At 43.5% G+C, this 17241-nt stretch overlaps 1 protein-coding gene across 1 annotated transcript in view; it reads left to right on the top strand.

The window, feature by feature from the left end:
• The window catches only part of LOC124006088 (regulating synaptic membrane exocytosis protein 2-like), a 324465-nt gene that overhangs the window by 271089 nt on the left and 36135 nt on the right, over positions 1–17241 (top strand). The window contains 1 exon segment of the mRNA XM_046315851.1: positions 5637–5800. Coding sequence (XP_046171807.1) covers positions 5637–5800 — 164 coding nt within the window.

Below are 17241 nucleotides of genomic sequence, written 5' to 3'. Positions count from 1 at the left end.
TTTATTTGACCAGGTAGGCTAGTTGAGAACATTACATTACATTTACATTTAAGTCATCTGGCCAAGATAAAGCATAGCAGTGTGAACAGACAACACAGAGTTACACATGGAGTAAACAATTAACAAGTCAATAACACAGTAGAAAAAAAGGGGAGTCTATATACAATGTGTGCAAAAGGCATGAGGAGGTAGGTGAATAATTACAATTTTGCAGATTAACACTGGAGTGATAAATGATCAGATGGTCATGTGCAGGTAGAGATATTGGTGTGCAAAAGAGCAGAAAAGTAAATAAATAAAAACAGTGTGGGGATGAGGTAGGTGAAAATGGGTGGGCTATTTACCAATAGACTATGTACAGCTGCAGCGATCGGTTAGCTGCTCAGATAGCTGATGTTTGAAGCTGGTGAGGGAGATGAAAGTCTCCAACTTCGGCGATTTTTGCAATTCGTTCCAGTCACAGGCAGCAGAGTACTGGAACGAAAGGCAGCCAAATGAGGTGTTGGCTTTAGGGATTATCAGTGAGATACACCTGCTGGAGCGCGTGCTATGGATGGGTATTGCCATCGTGACCAGTGAACTGAGATAAGGCGGAGCTTTACCTAGCGTGGACTTGTAGATGACCTGGAGCCAGTGGGTCTGGCGACGAATATGTAGCGAGGGCCAGCCGACTAGAGCATACAAGTCGCAGTGGTGGGTGGTATAAGGTGCTTTAGTGACAAAACGGATGGCACTGTGATACACTGCATCCAGTTTGCTGAGTAGAGTGTTGGAAGCAATTTTGTAGATGACATCGCCGAAGTCGAGGATGGGAGGAGCTGGGAGGAGGTGCTCTTGTTCTCCATGGACTTCACAGTGTCCCAGAACTTTTTGGAGTTGGAGCTACAGGATGCAAACTTCTGCCTGAAGAAGCTGGCCTTAGCTTTCTTGACTGACTGCGTGTATTGGTTCCTGACTTCCCTGAACAGTTGCATATCGCGGGGACTATTCGATGCTATTGCAGTCCGCCACAGGATGTTTTTGCGCTGGTCGAGGGCAGTCAGGTCTGGAGTGAACCAAGGGCTGTATCTGTTCTTAGTTCTGCATTTTTTGAACGGAGCATGCTTATCTAAAATGGTGAGGAAGTTACTTTTAAAGAATGACCAGGCATCCTCAACTGACGGGATGAGGTCAATGTCCTTCCAGGATACCCGGGCCAGGTCGATTAGAAAGGCCTGCTCACAGAAGTGTTTTAGGGAGCGTTTGACAGTGATGAGGGGTGGTCGCTTGACTGCGGCTCCGTAGCGGATACAGGCAATGAGGCAGTGATCGCTGAGATCCTGGTTGAAGACAGCGGAGGTGTATTTGGAGGGCCAGTTGGTCAGGATGACGTCTATGAGGGCGCCCTTGCTTACAGAGTTGGGGTTGTACCTGGTGGGTTCCTTGATGATTTGTGTGAGATTGAGGGCATCTAGCTTAGATTGTAGGACTGCCGGGGTGTTAAGCATATCCCAGTTTGGGTCACCTAACAGAGCAAACTCTGAAGCTAGATGGGGGGCGATCAATTCACAAATGTTGTCCAGGGCACAGCTGGGAGCTGAGGGGGGTCGGTAGCAGGCGGCAACAGTGAGAGACTTATTTCTGGAGAGAGTGATTTTCAAAATTAGTAGTTCGAACTGTTTGGGTATGGACCTGGAAAGTATGACATTACTTTGCAGGCTATCTCTGCAGTAGACTCCAACTCCTCCCCCTTTAGCAGTTCTATCTTGACGGAAGATGTTATAGTTGGGTATGGAAATCTCTGAATATTTGGTGGCCTTCCTGAGCCAGTATTCAGACACGGCAAGGACATCAGGGTTAATCAGAGTGTGCTAAAGCAGTGAGTAAAACAAACTTAAGGAGGAGGCTTCTGATGTTGACATGCATGAAACCAAGGCTTTTTCGATCACAGAAGTCAACAAATGAGGGTACCTGGGGACATGCAGGGCCTGGGTTTACCTCCACATCACCCACGGAACAGAGAAGGAGTAGTATGAGGGTGTGGCTAAAGGCTATCAAAACTGGTTGCCTAGAGCGTTGGGGACAGAGAATAAGAGGAGCAGGTTTCTGGGCATGGTAGAATATATTCAGGGCATAATGGGCAGACAGGGGTATGGTGGGGTGCGGGTACAGCGGAGGTAAGCCCAGGCACTGGGTGATGATGAGAGAGGTTGTATCTCTGGACATGCTGGTTGTAATGGGTGAGGTCACCGCATGTGTGGGAGGTGGGACAAAGGAGATATCAGGGGTATAAAGAGTGGAACTAGGGGCTCCATTGTGAACTAAAACAATGATAACTAACCTGAGCAACAGTATACAATGCATATTGACATTTGAGAGAGACATACAGCGAGGCATACAGTAATCACAGGTGTTGAATTGGGAAAGCTAGCTAAAACAGTAGGTGAGACAACAACAGCTAATCAGCTAGCACAACAACAGCAGGTAAAATGGCGTTGACTAGGCAACGGGGCCGACAGATAAAACAAACAAGCAGAATGGAGTACCGTGATTAATGGACAGTCCAGCGTGCATCAGCTATGTAGCCAAGTGATCAGTGTCCAGGGGGCAGCGGTGGATGGGGCAGGGAAGCTGGACTGGCGAGTGTTATCCAGGTTAAAAAACTAACAATGACTAAATAGCATGTAGCTAGTTAGCTGGTTAGCTTCTGGAGGTTCTTGAGTGTGTTCTAAAATTTTTAAATAATAGCGATTCCGTATCACATTGGGTGAGGCAGGTTTCTGGAAGGTATAAACAAATTAAAAATCGGAAAGAGATAGAAAGTACATATGGGTCCAGTGAGTGTTTGGGACGCGGCGATGCAGACGGTTAGCAGGCCTGTGCTAACAAGCTAACAGTTAGCAGGCCGGGGTAAACAAGGTAGCAGTTAGCGGACCAGGGCTAAACAAGCTAGCAGTTAGCAGGCCGAATTAGCAAGCAATGAGATAGCAAAGGCTAGAGAGTTAGCCTTTGGGGGACGTCACGATGGGGTGAGTCTGTTTATTCCTCTTCATGCGGTGACATCGATAGACCGGTCGTGGGCCCGGGTATTGTAGCCCAGGAGTATGCTACGGGGGTAAGCACAGGTGCTCTGGCCAGGCTAGCTTCAAGCTAAGTGGGTGGAAACGCTAGCCAGGAGTAATCATCCGGGGTTGCGGTTTAGCTAGATAGCTAGTTGTGAAGATCCAGCTGAAAAATGTTCAGTTTGCGGTGGGAATCCGGGGATAAAAAATAAATAGGTCCGTTATGCTCTGGTTAGCGTCGCGTTGTTCGAACTGGCGAGAGCTTTCCGAGCTGAAGGTTAGCTGATGACCGGTTAGCTGAAGACCGCTAGCATAGCTGGTGGTTCGCTGGCTAGCTTCAGTTGAGGGGTTCCGGTTCCGAAGTAAATATAAATACTTTAGGAAAAAGTAGCTACATTGGGTGAGGCGGGTTGCAGGAGAGTATTTGGAAGCTTAGGTTTAGCAAAATGTTTTTAAAGATATGCGAAGAAAAATATGTAAAAACGGAAAAGAAACGATATATACAAGGGACACGATACGACAGGACGACTTACTGCTATGCCAAAATAGTTTATTATCTACATCACATACAGTGGGGCAAAAAAGTATTTAGTCAGCCACCAATTGTGCAAGTAATTTTAATCATAGGTACACTTCAACTATGACAGACAAAATGAGAAGAAAAATCCAGAAAATCACATTGTAGGATTTTTAATTAATTTATTTGTAAATTATGGTGGAAAATGGTCACCTACAAACAAACAAGATTTCTGGCTCTCACAGACCTGTAACTTCTTCTTTAAGCCAGTACATGTCCAGGCCCGTCTGAAGTTTGCTAGAGAGCATTTGGATGTTCCAGAAGAAGATTGGGAGAATGTCATATGGTCAGATGAAACCAAAATATAACTTTTTGGTAAAAACTCAACTCATCGTGTTTGGAGGACAAAGAATGCTGAGTTGCTTCCAAAGAACACCATACCTACTGTGATGCATGGGGGAGGAAACATCATGCTTTGGGGCTGTTTTTCTGCAAAGGGACCAGGACGACTGATCCGTGTAAAGGAAAGAATGAATGGGGCCATGTATCGTGAGATTGTGAGTGAAAACCTCCTTCCATCAGCAAGGGCATTGAAGATGAAACGTGGATGGGTCTTTCAGCATGACAATGATCCCAAACACACTGCCCGGGCAACGAAGGAGTGGCTTCGTAAGAAGCTTTTCAAGGTCCTGGAGTGGCCTAGCCAGTCTCCAGATCTCAACCCCATAGAAAACCTTTGGAGGGAGTTGAAAGTCTGTGTTGCCCAGCAACAGCCCCAAAACATCACTGCTCTAGAGGAGATCTGCATGGAGGAATGGGCCAAAATACCAGCAACGGTGTGTGAAAACCTTGTGAAGAAAGGAAACGTTTGTCCTCTGTCATTGCCAACAAAGGGTATATAACAAAGTATTGAGATAAAATTTTGTTTTTGACCAAATACTTATTTTCCACCATAATTTGCAAATAAATTCATTAAAACAATGTGATTTTCTGGATTTTGTTCCTTATCTTGTCTGTCATAGTTGAAGTCTACCTATGATGAAAATTACAGGCCTCTCTCATCTTTTTAAGTGGGAGAACTTGCACAATTGGTGGCTGACTAAATACTTTTTTTTGCCCCACTATACACTGAGTGTACAAAACATTATGACCACCATGACATAGACTGACCAGGTGAATCCAGGTGAAAGCTACGATCCCTTATTTATGTAGGTGACAGGTATCCTAGTGGTTAAGGTAGCTACGGTTGGGCAAGAAAGGTTGCTGGTTCAAATCCCCGCGTTGACAAGGTGATAAATATGTCGATGAAGAGCTTTTTTTGTCTTAAAGGGGAAATGTTGTATTTTTTGGCAGTAGGCAGAGGGTGGTATAATTTGTTTGATTCTCTGTAGTAATGGTATGGGAATAATAATGTATTTTATTTTGCAAAGTAGTTTCTTGCATCAAACAAACCAACAACATTTTCAGTCACCTCCTTGTCTGTGTGATAAAGGTTATTGTCAAGCCCTGCATGTTTTTTAGTTTTTTAAATCTAATGGAATGTAGTCTACATTGAACACCACACATTGGCTGTTACTGTAGACTGAATGATAGAACAGCTATTTGCATGTTAAACTGTTATGGGATGCATTTTCTCCACTGTTTTTAATGGTAGGTCACTCTGGTAGGCCTACATTATGATCAAATAGCCATAGTAGCCTACTTGACTGCTGTTATAACTAACATCAAAAGGGTACAGCCTCAGTGTTCAAAGTAAACCTTGAAGTTGCACAGAATTTTCACAACGTTCAATTTTACACTCAGCAGACCTGAAATTTGCTCAGTGTCTAATTTTTTTAAAGGAACATTGGCCAGCATCCTTGTGGAATGCTTTTGACACCTTGTAGAGTCCATGCCCCAACGGATTGAGGCTGTTCTGGGGGATAAAGGGGGGATGCAACTCAATATTTAGGAAGGTGTCCTTAATGTTCTGTACAATAGGGGAAAAAATGAACAAAGGACAAAATAATTACAACAAAGTAGTATTTCCAAGTGTATTTTTAGTTGTGTGCTGAGTGGTGTGTGTTTCTCCTTTACAGAGGAGGGATGGTCAGCGGGGTTCAGACAACATGTCAGCCAAGTCTTCGGACAGTGATGTAAGCGACGTGTCCGCTGTGTCGAGAACCAGTAGTGCCTCTCGGTTCAGCAGCACGAGCTACATGTCTGTCCAATCAGAACGGCCGCGAGGAAAGCAGAAGATCAGGTAGGAATCAGCAACACACCAAGGGGAGACAGAAGCCCTCGGTCCAACACCTCTGCCTTGCCAGGGATGGGCAAACCCCAAAGGCTGTGAAGCTTTCTTTCAACTAAAGTTGCCAAGTACAGACATTTTCCATAATGAAAAGAGTTTTAACTTGGTTTCTTAACTTTAGGGGAAAATACACAGCTAGCATTGTGCTATTTCCCACTGTCCAGTGAGTTCAGGTTTGGCTCTGCCTAGGTGAAAATGGAGCTAAATGTTTGAACTCTACTGCTCCAGGTTGGGGTTTGCTCGTAACTGGTAACTCATACTAGTGTGAAACGATGCTGTATGGTTTGTCTCGTGTTGAAACATAACTGAAACAGATATGCATGTTTTTTTGTTTTTAGTTCATTTAGTTTAGCTGTTTTATGTATGTTCCATTTTGTCTCATTGTTGACCTTATTTCTGCAGTTTGGTTTCACATACCTTTCTTTCGTTTCCTTTCTGCTTTGCATGCGCCGCGTTTGCGCTTCTGTTACGTCCTCATCTATTCCGAATCAAGGAACCAATCACGGGAAGGGGATGAACATTTGGGGGAGGTGCTGGAGGAAGAGGAAGTTGGGCGAGAGGAAGTGGGTGGGGGAGCGGGGGGTACACATAGAGGGCAGGGTAAACAGAGGGAAGGGGAGGAGGAGGCTAAAGAGGAAGGAGGTGAGAGGAGGACCACTGTAGTCACACAGAAGTCACAGGAGGAGGAGGATGAAGAGGAAATGCTGCGGAGGAGGTTCTCAGAGACTGACCTCAGGTAACTAGTTACCTAGTTCACCAGTCTGACCTCAATCTAACCTCAATCCAACCTCCGGTCAAACCTAACCTGATCTCAATCTAACCTCAATCCAACCTCAGGTCAAACCTAACCTGACCTCAATCTAACCTCAATCCAACCTCCGGTCAAACCTAACCTGATCTCAATCTAACCTCAATCCAACCTCAGGTCAAACCTAACCTGATCTCAATCTAACCTCAATCCAACCTCAGCTCAAACCTAACCTGACCTCAATCTAACCTCAATCCAACCTCAGGTCAAACCTAACCTGATCTCAATCCAACCTCAGGTCAAACCTAACCTGACCTCAATCTAACCTCAATCCAACCTCAGGTCAAACCTAACCTGACCTCAATCTAACCTCAATCCAACCTCAGGTCCAACCTAACCTGACCTCAATCTATTCTCAATCCAACCTCAGGTCAAACCTAGCCTGATCTCAATCTAACCTCAATCCAACCTCTGGTCACACCTAACCTGATCTCAATCTAATCTCAATCAAACCTCAGGTCAAACCTAACCTGACCTCAATCTAACCTCAATCCAACCTCAGGTCAAACCTAACCTGACCTCAATCTAACCTCAATCCAACCACAGGTCCAACCTAACCTGACCTCAATCTAACCTCAATCCAACCTCAGGTCAAACCTAACCTGTCCTCATTCTAACCTCAATCCAACCACAGGTCAAACCTAACCTGACCACAATCTAACCTCAATCCAACCTCAGGTCAAACCTAACCTGATCTCAATCTAACCTCAATCCAACCTCAGGTCAAACCTAACCTGACCTCAATCTAACCTCAATCCAACCTCAGGTCAAACCTAACCTGACCTCAATCTAACCTCAATCCAACCACAGGTCAAACCTAAACTGACCTCAATCTAACCTCAATCCAACCACAGGTCAAACCTAAACTGACCTCAATCTAACCTCAATCCAACCACAGGTCAAACCTGAGCTCAAACAAACCTCAATCCCTCAATCTAACATGAATCTTACATCAATCCATTATTTATGTTATTATTTATGTGGAATGCCAGTTATCATGTTCCCATAATGTTTTACATGATACATTTATATTACAGACATGACAGTTGTTTTGTTTCAACAGGGAGGATAGTCCTCATAACAGAGGCTGTTAAAATATGTCAAGATTAGAACAAATAGATTTGGAACCCTGTGAGTTCTTCTCAGCAGTAGGCTAACAGATTAGTTTAGCTGTCTAATAAGATGTAATCAGTGTTACATTGCATTCACAGCAGGAACTAAGAGCTTCTTGCAAACAGACTATATTTTTAGTCCGGTTTTGAAAAAACACATCAAGCTAAATGCTCAGATCTTATTAAGTAAAGTGCTACCGATGTGGACACACACACAAAGTTATGTTACACTAGGCTGTAGTCAGTCAGTTGCTAAATCACTTGTTTGTCTGTACCTCTCAGTGTTTGGTCAGTATGATGTCATTTTCCTTGCCTGTGGCTGGCTCTATGTGCTTGTAAACCCAGCTGACCCTGACCCCCTGACCCCATAACCCAGTCCACAACTACTGTTGTCCTCTGTCCTTCAACTACAACTCTCTTCAACTCTCTTCAACCCTGGCTGTTAATGCTTTCAGCTGCTCTCTTTGTAATCACTTTGAATGTCTGTACAGTACATCGTACGATCACTGAAAACCTGTGAGGTTGATGGTAATAGTAATGTTCTGGGTAGAGGTACAGTAAAAGCCTGTGTTGCCCCTTCAAACTAGTACTCCAGTGACACAGCATCAGAGAGCATGGACTGGATAATGAGTCTCCTTGTAAATGAAAAGACAGAGAGCATGGACTGGATAATGAGTCTCCTTGTAAATGAAAAGACAGAGAGCATGGACTGGATAATGAGTCTCCTTGTAAATGAAAAGACAGAGAGCATGGACTGGATAATGAGTCTCCTTGTAAATGAAAAGACAGAGAGCATGGACTGGATAATGAGTCTCTTTGTGAATGAAAAGACAGAGAGCATGGACTGGATAATGAGTCTCCTTGTAAATGAAAAGACAGAGAGCATGGACTGGATAATGAGTCTCCTTGTGAATGAAAAGACAGAGAGCATGGACTGGATAATGAGTCTCTTTGTAAATGAAAAGACAGAGAGCATGGACTGGATAATGAGTCTTTTTGTAAATGAAAAGACAGAGAGCATGGACTGGATAATGAGTCTCTTTGTAAATGAAAAGACAGAGAGCATGGACTGGATAATGAGTCTTTTTGTAAATGAAAAGACGGAGAGCATGGACTGGATGATGAGTTTCTTTGTAAATTAAAAGACAGAGAGCATGGACTGGATAATGAGTCTCTTTGTAAATGAAAAGACAGAGAGCATGGACTGGATAATGAGTCTCTTTGTAAATGAAAAGACAGAGAGCATGGACTGGATAATGAGTCTCTTTGTAAATGAAAAGACAGAGAGCATGGACTGGATAATGAGTCTTTTTGTAAATGAAAAGACGGAGAGCATGGACTGGATAATGAGTCTCTTTGTAAATGAAAAGACAGAGAGCATGGACTGGATAATGAGTCTCTTTGTAAATGAAAAGACAGAGAGCATGGACTGGATAATGAGTCTCCTTGTAAATGAAAAGACAGAGAGCATGGACTGGATAATGAGTCTCTTTGTAAATGAAAAGACAGAGAGCATGGACTGGATAAGGAGTCTATTTGTAAATGAAAAGACAGAGAGCATGGACTGGATAATGAGTCTCTTTGTAAATGAAAAGACAGAGAGCATGGACTGGATAAGGAGTCTATTTGTAAATGAAAAGACAGAGAGCATGGACTGGATAATGAGTCTCCTTGTGAATGAAAAGCAGATGGATGGAGAGCTGGAGAGCACAGTGTTCAGATGAAGTGTTTTTCCTCATGCTGCTGTGTACCTTTCATTTACTCCATTATTGTGTGCTCCAAGGTAATGCTTTCAACCAGCCTTATTATGGATATCTTAACAGGGACTCTGAACAGTTCTGTTACACAATAAAAGAGATAATCCCAGACAGACAGAGAGACAGAGAGGAGCACAGGCAGACAGACAGACAGACAGACAGACAGACAGACAGACAGACAGACAGACAGACAGACAGACAGACAGACAGACAGACAGACAGACAGACAGACAGACAGACAGACAGACAGACAGACAGACAGACAGACAGACAGACAGACAGACAGACAGACAGATAGAGAAACAGAGAGGAGCACAGACAGATAGACAGAGAGACAGAGAGGAGCACAGACAGACAGACAGACAGACAGACAGACAGACAGACAGACAGACAGACAGACAGACAGACAGACAGACAGACAGACAGACAGACAGACAGACAGACAGACAGACAGACAGGAGCACAGACAGACAGACAGACAGACAGACAGACAGACAGACAGACAGACAGACAGACAGACAGACAGACAGACAGACAGACAGACAGAGAGAGGAGCACAGACAGACAGACAGACAGACAGACAGACAGACAGACAGACAGACAGACAGACAGACAGACAGACAGACAGACAGACAGACAGACAGACAGACAGAGAGGAGCACAGACAGACAGGCAGACAGACAGACAGACAGACAGACAGACAGACAGACAGACAGACAGACAGACAGACAGACAGACAGACAGACAGACAGACAGACAGACAGACAGACAGACAGACAGACAGACACTATTTGAGTGTCTTTTCCGCTCGATTGGCTGAACAATGTGATAAATAAGAGGTGAGATGAACAAGGCTAACTAGAGAACTACATGGACCGTTTTCTAATAGAATGAATGATGTTCACATTTAGCAATACAAGGGCATTGTATAGAAACCCACCCCTCTTCAATAACTCAATAAGCATAGTGAATAGCTACAGTGGCCATCGATTGCTCAGGGACATACAATACAGGCATCATTCTCAGTCTTTCCTTTTTTATTTATTTGTATTTTTTATACCTTTACTTAACTAGGTAGACCAGTTGAGAACAAGTTCTCATTTACAACTGCAACCTGGCCAAGATAAAGCAAAGCAATGTGACAAAAACAACACAGAGTTACACATGGGATAAACAAACGTACAGTCAATAACACAATAGAAAATCTTTATACAGTGTGTGCAAACATAGTAAGGTTAGGAAGGTAAGGCAATAAATAGAGGCAAGATAATTACAACAGCATTAACACTGGAGTGATAGATGTGCAGATGATGATGTGCAAGTAGAGATACTGGGGTGCAAAAGAGCAAAAAAACAATATGGAGATGAAGTGGGGATACGGGGATATGGGGATATGGGGATACGGGGATACGGGTACAGTGATCGGTAAGCTTAGAGGGTTTTGTGCTGGGAAACGGTTATTATGTTCATAGTCCAATCTCAAGATCAGTGTTACATGTCTCCTCTCAGTTCAGTTGATGTGTTTAATGATTTGCAGCAAGGAGATAAAGATAACCTTTTTACCACACGCATGTAATCACATGACAAAAGAGATACATAAATGGAGGTTTATTGTAAAGTGTATAATACAACACAAGCTCTTTTGTGATGCGCTTTGCACCAATGCATGCACACACAAACACACACAGACACACCTGAACTAAGCTAAGGGGACTAGACGGTTGCCAGGGAAGTCCAGGAAGTGAACTAAGCTAAGGGCACTAGACGGTTGCCAGGGGTGTCCAGGAAGTGAACTAAGCTAAGGGGACTAGACGGTTGCCAGAGGTGTCCAGGAAGGACTAAGGGGACTAGACGGTTGCCAGGGGTGTCCAGGAAGTGAACTAAGCTAAGGGGACTAGACTGTTGCCAGGGGTGTCCAGGAAGTGAACTAAGCTAAGGGGACTAGACGGTTGCCAGGGGTGTCCAGGAAGTGAACTGAGCTAAGGGGACTAGACGGTTGCCATGGGTGTCCAGGAAGTGAACTAAGCTAAGGGGACTAGACGGTTGCCAGGGGTGTCCAGGAAGTGAACTAAGCTAAGGGGACTAGACGGTTGCCAGGGGTGTCCAGGAAGTGAACTTAGCTAAGGGGACTAGACGGTTGCCATGGGTGTCCAGGAAGTGAACTAAGCTAAGGGGACTAAACGGTTGCCAGGGGTGTCCAGGAAGTTAGGAGCTTTCCATCAGTACATTTAAATACACACAACTCCTTCTTCTCCATTTAATCCATTATTGTTACCTTGGTAACTGCTCATTCTTGTGAGTTAAAGTAAAGACTAATACATTGAAGGACAAATCTGTCTTTAACAATAAGTTAGAGTTGCACCCCCTCGAAGATGGATAAACAACTCTACACTTAAACTCAAGGGAAGCTGTACAGAGAAATGATGAAACAAAGCATATCCCTGTTCTTATTCCCCATAAGCCTCCCTGAACACCTCAGTCACTCAACGTTGAGACTCAGCCATCTATCTGTGTCTGTGGCTCATGTAGATAGGAGGAGGACACGCAAACGCTCTGACCTGGAGCACGGTTTCCATAGAAACCAATTATTTCTGCATCACCTCAGTTTTAGCGCCAGTCTTTCTGCAAGAGTATCTAGATCCCACAGTAGAGGCTGCTGAGGAGGGGAGAGGGGAGAAAGACAAGGTTTGTCTTTCCTGAGATGACCATATCTGACATCCATCATTCATCAACCGGTTGTTCAGTTCAGTGACTGAAGTTATTTACATTTATCTTGAATTAGTATTAATGATTTGAAAAGCTGTTTTGAGAAAATAATTATCCTTTCAATAATATGTTTAAACTTCAGTTCAAGCATTTTCATGCTTTTGTTAAAGTATTTTAGTCTAAATCAAAAATGTGCAGAGGTTGTGCTATTTTTACCTAAGAATAGACCTACATTGAACATGCATTAAAATGCTGCTCAGCGCCTCGGATAGGAGCCAACCAGACTAAATCCTGTTGGCCCGTGAACACACAGAAATACTTGTGCAGCTCTTGTTTTAGCTGAGGGAACATCTTGGCCTAGATGAAAATGAAACACACAGCAACAATCTGCATGACAAGGAAGGAACACAGTGTTGGTTTGTTCAGTTAGATGGAGTTGAAACCAGTCCCTCCAGTCTCTGGAGAGGCTCAGTGTTCCAAGCTGCCTAGCACTGTGGACAGGCCCTGACACAAGACTCAGCCATGGGCTAAGGAGGAGGAGGATGTGGGGGTGGGAGAGGAGTGGGGGGAGGGAGGGAGAGGGGGAGGAGGAGTGGTAGAAGGCCATCCATAACATTAGATGGGAGATTTTGGTATATTTTTGAAGCAAGCTATTAGCTCTCATAGACCATCCCCTGAACTGAGGACTCAGATAAACTGCAGCCATGTATAGCCTTGTTGAAGGTCTGTCTGTCTGGCATGTAGGATGAAGCCAGGCAATAGAAATGCTGCTTAGGAATCATATTGTTCTCACATTAATATTTGACTATGTATAAGAGCAGCCCACAACTTCACTGTTGTCATTTTGTGTCAGTAGATTAAACAACACCACCATAGTGGAGATAAAAAGCACATGTGAAAATGCCAATTAAAACCCACTGCGTTTGTTGCCCTTGAAGTCACTTCTTCAAGGGTTCCGAGGTGCTTTATTGGAGACTATAATCCTCTATGTAATCCACAACAGAGCAGCTCTCACTAACACCACTTACTATCATAAACAATGGGCTTTATGAGGTGTGCTTGTAATTTCCATCTGAGCTACTTAACAACCTTTACCCTCCTCTAGTGAGACTTTAGGCAGTGCCAACCAAGACCATGCAAAACAACACAGGGTGGCAAAGTTAAACAAGGCTGTATTCCAATAGAGCATTCCAGATTTTAATTTTGAAGAGAAGATTTTCCTCTATGTTTTTAGCTAGTTACAATTAGTATTCTATTGCAACAGGTAACTCCTACATTCACCTGTTGGCAAACTAATGAATAATACAAATTGAGAGAGGAGCTGACAGCCTAGGAAGCTTGGATAAATGCTCAGTCATCTCTGCTGAGTTCATGGAAGAAGTGGAGAGAGAATAGTGTAGGCGAGATCTCATTCACCTCCTCTCTGACTGGACACATGCATCCACTGAGCTCAATAGAAACGTTTTGCTGGCACTGTACTGCATTCAGACTGAGATGAATGCGGGTTAGGCCTGAGAACTTTCCAGAAGTAGTATCATGGTGTACTTTGTCAGTATCATAACAGCAGTTACATTTGAAGTCAGAAGTTTACACACACCTTAGCCAAATACATTTAAACTCAGTTGTTCACAATTCCTGACATTTAATCCTAGTAAAAATTCCTTGTATTAGGTCTGTTAGGATCACCACTTTATTTTAAGAATGTGAAATGTCAGAATAATAGTAGAGAGAATGATTTATTTCAGCTTTTATTTCTTTCATCACATTCCTAGTGGCTCAGAAGTTTACATACACTCAATTAGTATGTGGTAGCATTGCCTTTAAATTGTTTAACTTGGGTCAAACGTTTTGGGTAGCCTTCCACAAGCTTCCCACACAGAGCTGGTGTAGCGGAGTCAGGTTTGTAGACCTCCTTGCTCACACATGCTTTCTCAGTTCTGGCTACAGATTTTCTATAGGATTGAGGTCAGGGCTTTGTGATGGCCACTCCAATACCTTGACTTTGTTGTCCTTAAGCCATTTTGCCACAACTTTGGAAGTATGCTTGGGGTCATTGTCCATTTGGAAGACCCATTTGCGACCAAGCTTTAACTTCCTGACTGATGTCTTGAGATGTTGCTTCAATATATCCACATCATTTTCCATCCTCATGATGCCATCTATTTTGTGAAGTTCACTAGTCCCTCCTGCAGCAATGCAACCCCACAACATGATGCTGCCACCCCCATGCTTCACGGTTGGGATGGCGTTCTTCGGCTTGCAAGCCTCCCCCTTTTTCCTCCAAACATAACGATGGTTATTATGGCCAAACAGTTTTATTTTGGTTTCATCAGTCCAGAGGACATTTCTCCAAAAAGTACGATCTTTGTCCCCATGTGCAGTTGCAAACCGTAGTCTGTCTTTTTTATGGCAGTTTTGGAGCAGTGGCTTCTTCCTTGCTGAGCGGCCTTTCAGGTTATGTTGATACAGTACTCATTTTACTGTGGATATAGATACTTTTGTACCCGTTTCCTCCAGCATCTTCACAAGGTCCTTTGCTGTTGTTCTGGGATTGATTTGCACTTTTCGCACCAAAGCACGTTCATCTCTAGGAGACAGAACGTGTCTCCTTCCTGAGCGGTATGACAGCTGTGTGGTCCCATGGTGTTTATACTTGAGTACTATTGTTTGTACAGATGAACGTGGTACCTTCAGGCATTTGGAAATTTCTCCCAAGGATGAACCAGACTTGTGGAGATCTACAATTCTTCTTCTGAGGTCTTGGCTGATTTCTTTTGATTTTCCCATGATGTCAAGCAACAAGGCACTGAGTTTGAATGTCGGCCTTGAAATACATCCACAGGTACACCTCCAATTGACTCAAATGATGTCAATTAGCCTATCAGAATATTCTAACACCATGACATCATTTTCTGGAATTTTCCAAGCTGTTTAAAGGCACAGTCAATTTAGTGTATGTAAACTTCAACCCACTGGAATTGTGATGCAGTGAATTATAAGTGAAATAATCTGTAATAATACTAGTCTGTAAACAATTGTTGGAAAAATGACTTGTGTCATGCACAAAGTAGATGTCCTAACCGACTTGCCAAATCTATAGTTTATTAACAAGAGATTTGTGGAGTCGTTGAAAAATGAGTTTTAATGATTCCAACCTAAGTGTATGTAAACGTCCGACTTCAACTGTATATTGCGAAATGCTTTAAACAGACAATCAACCTTTTGAAGATCAGTGTGTTTCACAGAGTTCCATTCTGACCTTCTGACCTCTCAGAGATCATGGACATGAGAGGTGGAGAGAGGAAAAATTATCTCTGTACATGACACCTCTAACTCCGCCATCTATGTCACACTGGCCCTTCTAATGACTGTGTGTGCCACCTGAGGTCAGACAGAACAGGGTCACCTGCCAAGAGATCACCTGGCTGACCTCCCTGCCAGAGGAGAGCACCAACTCACCTAATGAGTCTATTAGCAAGGTCTCTCTCTCCTTCCTCCCTCTACTTTCTCTCTCCTTTCTCTCTCTCGTTCTCTCTCTTTTGTTGTCTCTCTTTCTGTGTCTCTCTCTGTCTCTCTCTCTCCTTTCTCTCTGTCTCTCATTCTCCCTCTCTCCTTTTCTCCCTCTCGCTCTCCTTTATCCCTCTCCTTTCTCCCTCTCTCTTTTTTCCCTCTTTCTCCTTTCTCACTATTTCTCTCTCTTTTATCCCTCTCTCTTTCCTTTCTCCCTCTCTCTCTCTCTTTTCTCCCTCTCTCTTTTCTCCCTCTCTCCTTTCTCCCTATCTCTCTCTCTCTTTTCTCTCTCTCTCTCTTTTCTCCCACTCTCTCTCATTTCTCTCTCTCTCTTTTCTCCCAAACTTTCTCTCTTTTCTCTCTCTCTTTTCTCCATCTCTCTCTCCTTTCTCCCCCTCTCTCTATTTTCTCCCTCTCTCTCTCTCTTTTCTCCCTCTCTCTCTTTTCTCTCTCTCTCTCCTTTCTCCCTCTCTGGTTCTCTCTTTTGTTCTCTCTGTCCCCCTCTCTCCTCTCTCTCTTTCTCATTCTCTCTCTTGTGTTGTCTCTCTCTCTCTGGCTCTCTCTCTCTCCTTTCTCCCTCTCTCTCTCTTTTCTCCCTCGTTATCCTTTCTCCCTATCTCTCTCCTTTCACTCTCTCTCTCTCAATTCAATTTCAATTTCAATTTAAGGTGCTTTATTGACATGGGAAACACATGTTTACATTGCCAAAGACAATGAAATAGATAACAAACAAAAGTAAAGATTACACTTACAAAAGTTCCAAAATACATTTCAAATGTCATATTTTGTCAGTATACAGTGTTGTAATGATGTGCAAATAGTTCAACCCATCTCTCTCTCTCTCTCTCTCTCTCTCTCTCTCTCTCTCTCTCTCTCTCTCTCTCTCTCTCTCTCTCTCTCTCTCTCTCTCTCTCTCTCTCTCTCTCTCTCTCTCTCTCTCTCTCTCTCTCTCTCTCTCTCTCTCTCTCTCCAGTGCTCTTAATAAACTAATGAGTGTGCAGAGACGGGGATCGCTTACTTCTCACTTGCATACCCCTCTCTCCCTCAGAACACTGAGCTAATACAGTGAGCTTATGGGCTGATTGATTTCTGAGGAGCTTTAAGTCTTACATGTGTAGTGCTGGCTGATAGAAACTCATCGTTAAACCGAGGTATCCATAGTTAGTGAATTGTAGCATGTATTATAGATTATTCTTTGTAAATAACTAATGTGGGCTATATGATAGGAGGATAAAATAATCATTTAGATGTACAGTATTCACTGTGCCTCTTTCAGTTCAGTATCTACAGGCGATTAGGACGAACCCAGTGGACGTGTACAGAAGCAGAAACATCCCTTCACTGAGTGAGGATACATGAGCCCTATATAATCACCTTCAGAGCAAGTACGGGAAGTAGCCTATGGAACAGCTTCCTACTGAATAGAGAACTAAATGCCACAGACGTGAGAGGAGGAGAGGAGCCTAATTGAAATAACTGAATAAGCAATTGTCAAAGAGC

The sequence above is a fragment of the Oncorhynchus gorbuscha genome, linkage group LG19, assembly GCF_021184085.1.
Source record: "Oncorhynchus gorbuscha isolate QuinsamMale2020 ecotype Even-year linkage group LG19, OgorEven_v1.0, whole genome shotgun sequence".
Classification (NCBI taxonomy): domain Eukaryota; kingdom Metazoa; phylum Chordata; class Actinopteri; order Salmoniformes; family Salmonidae; genus Oncorhynchus; species Oncorhynchus gorbuscha.
This window is presented reverse-complemented; position numbering and strand designations above follow the sequence as displayed.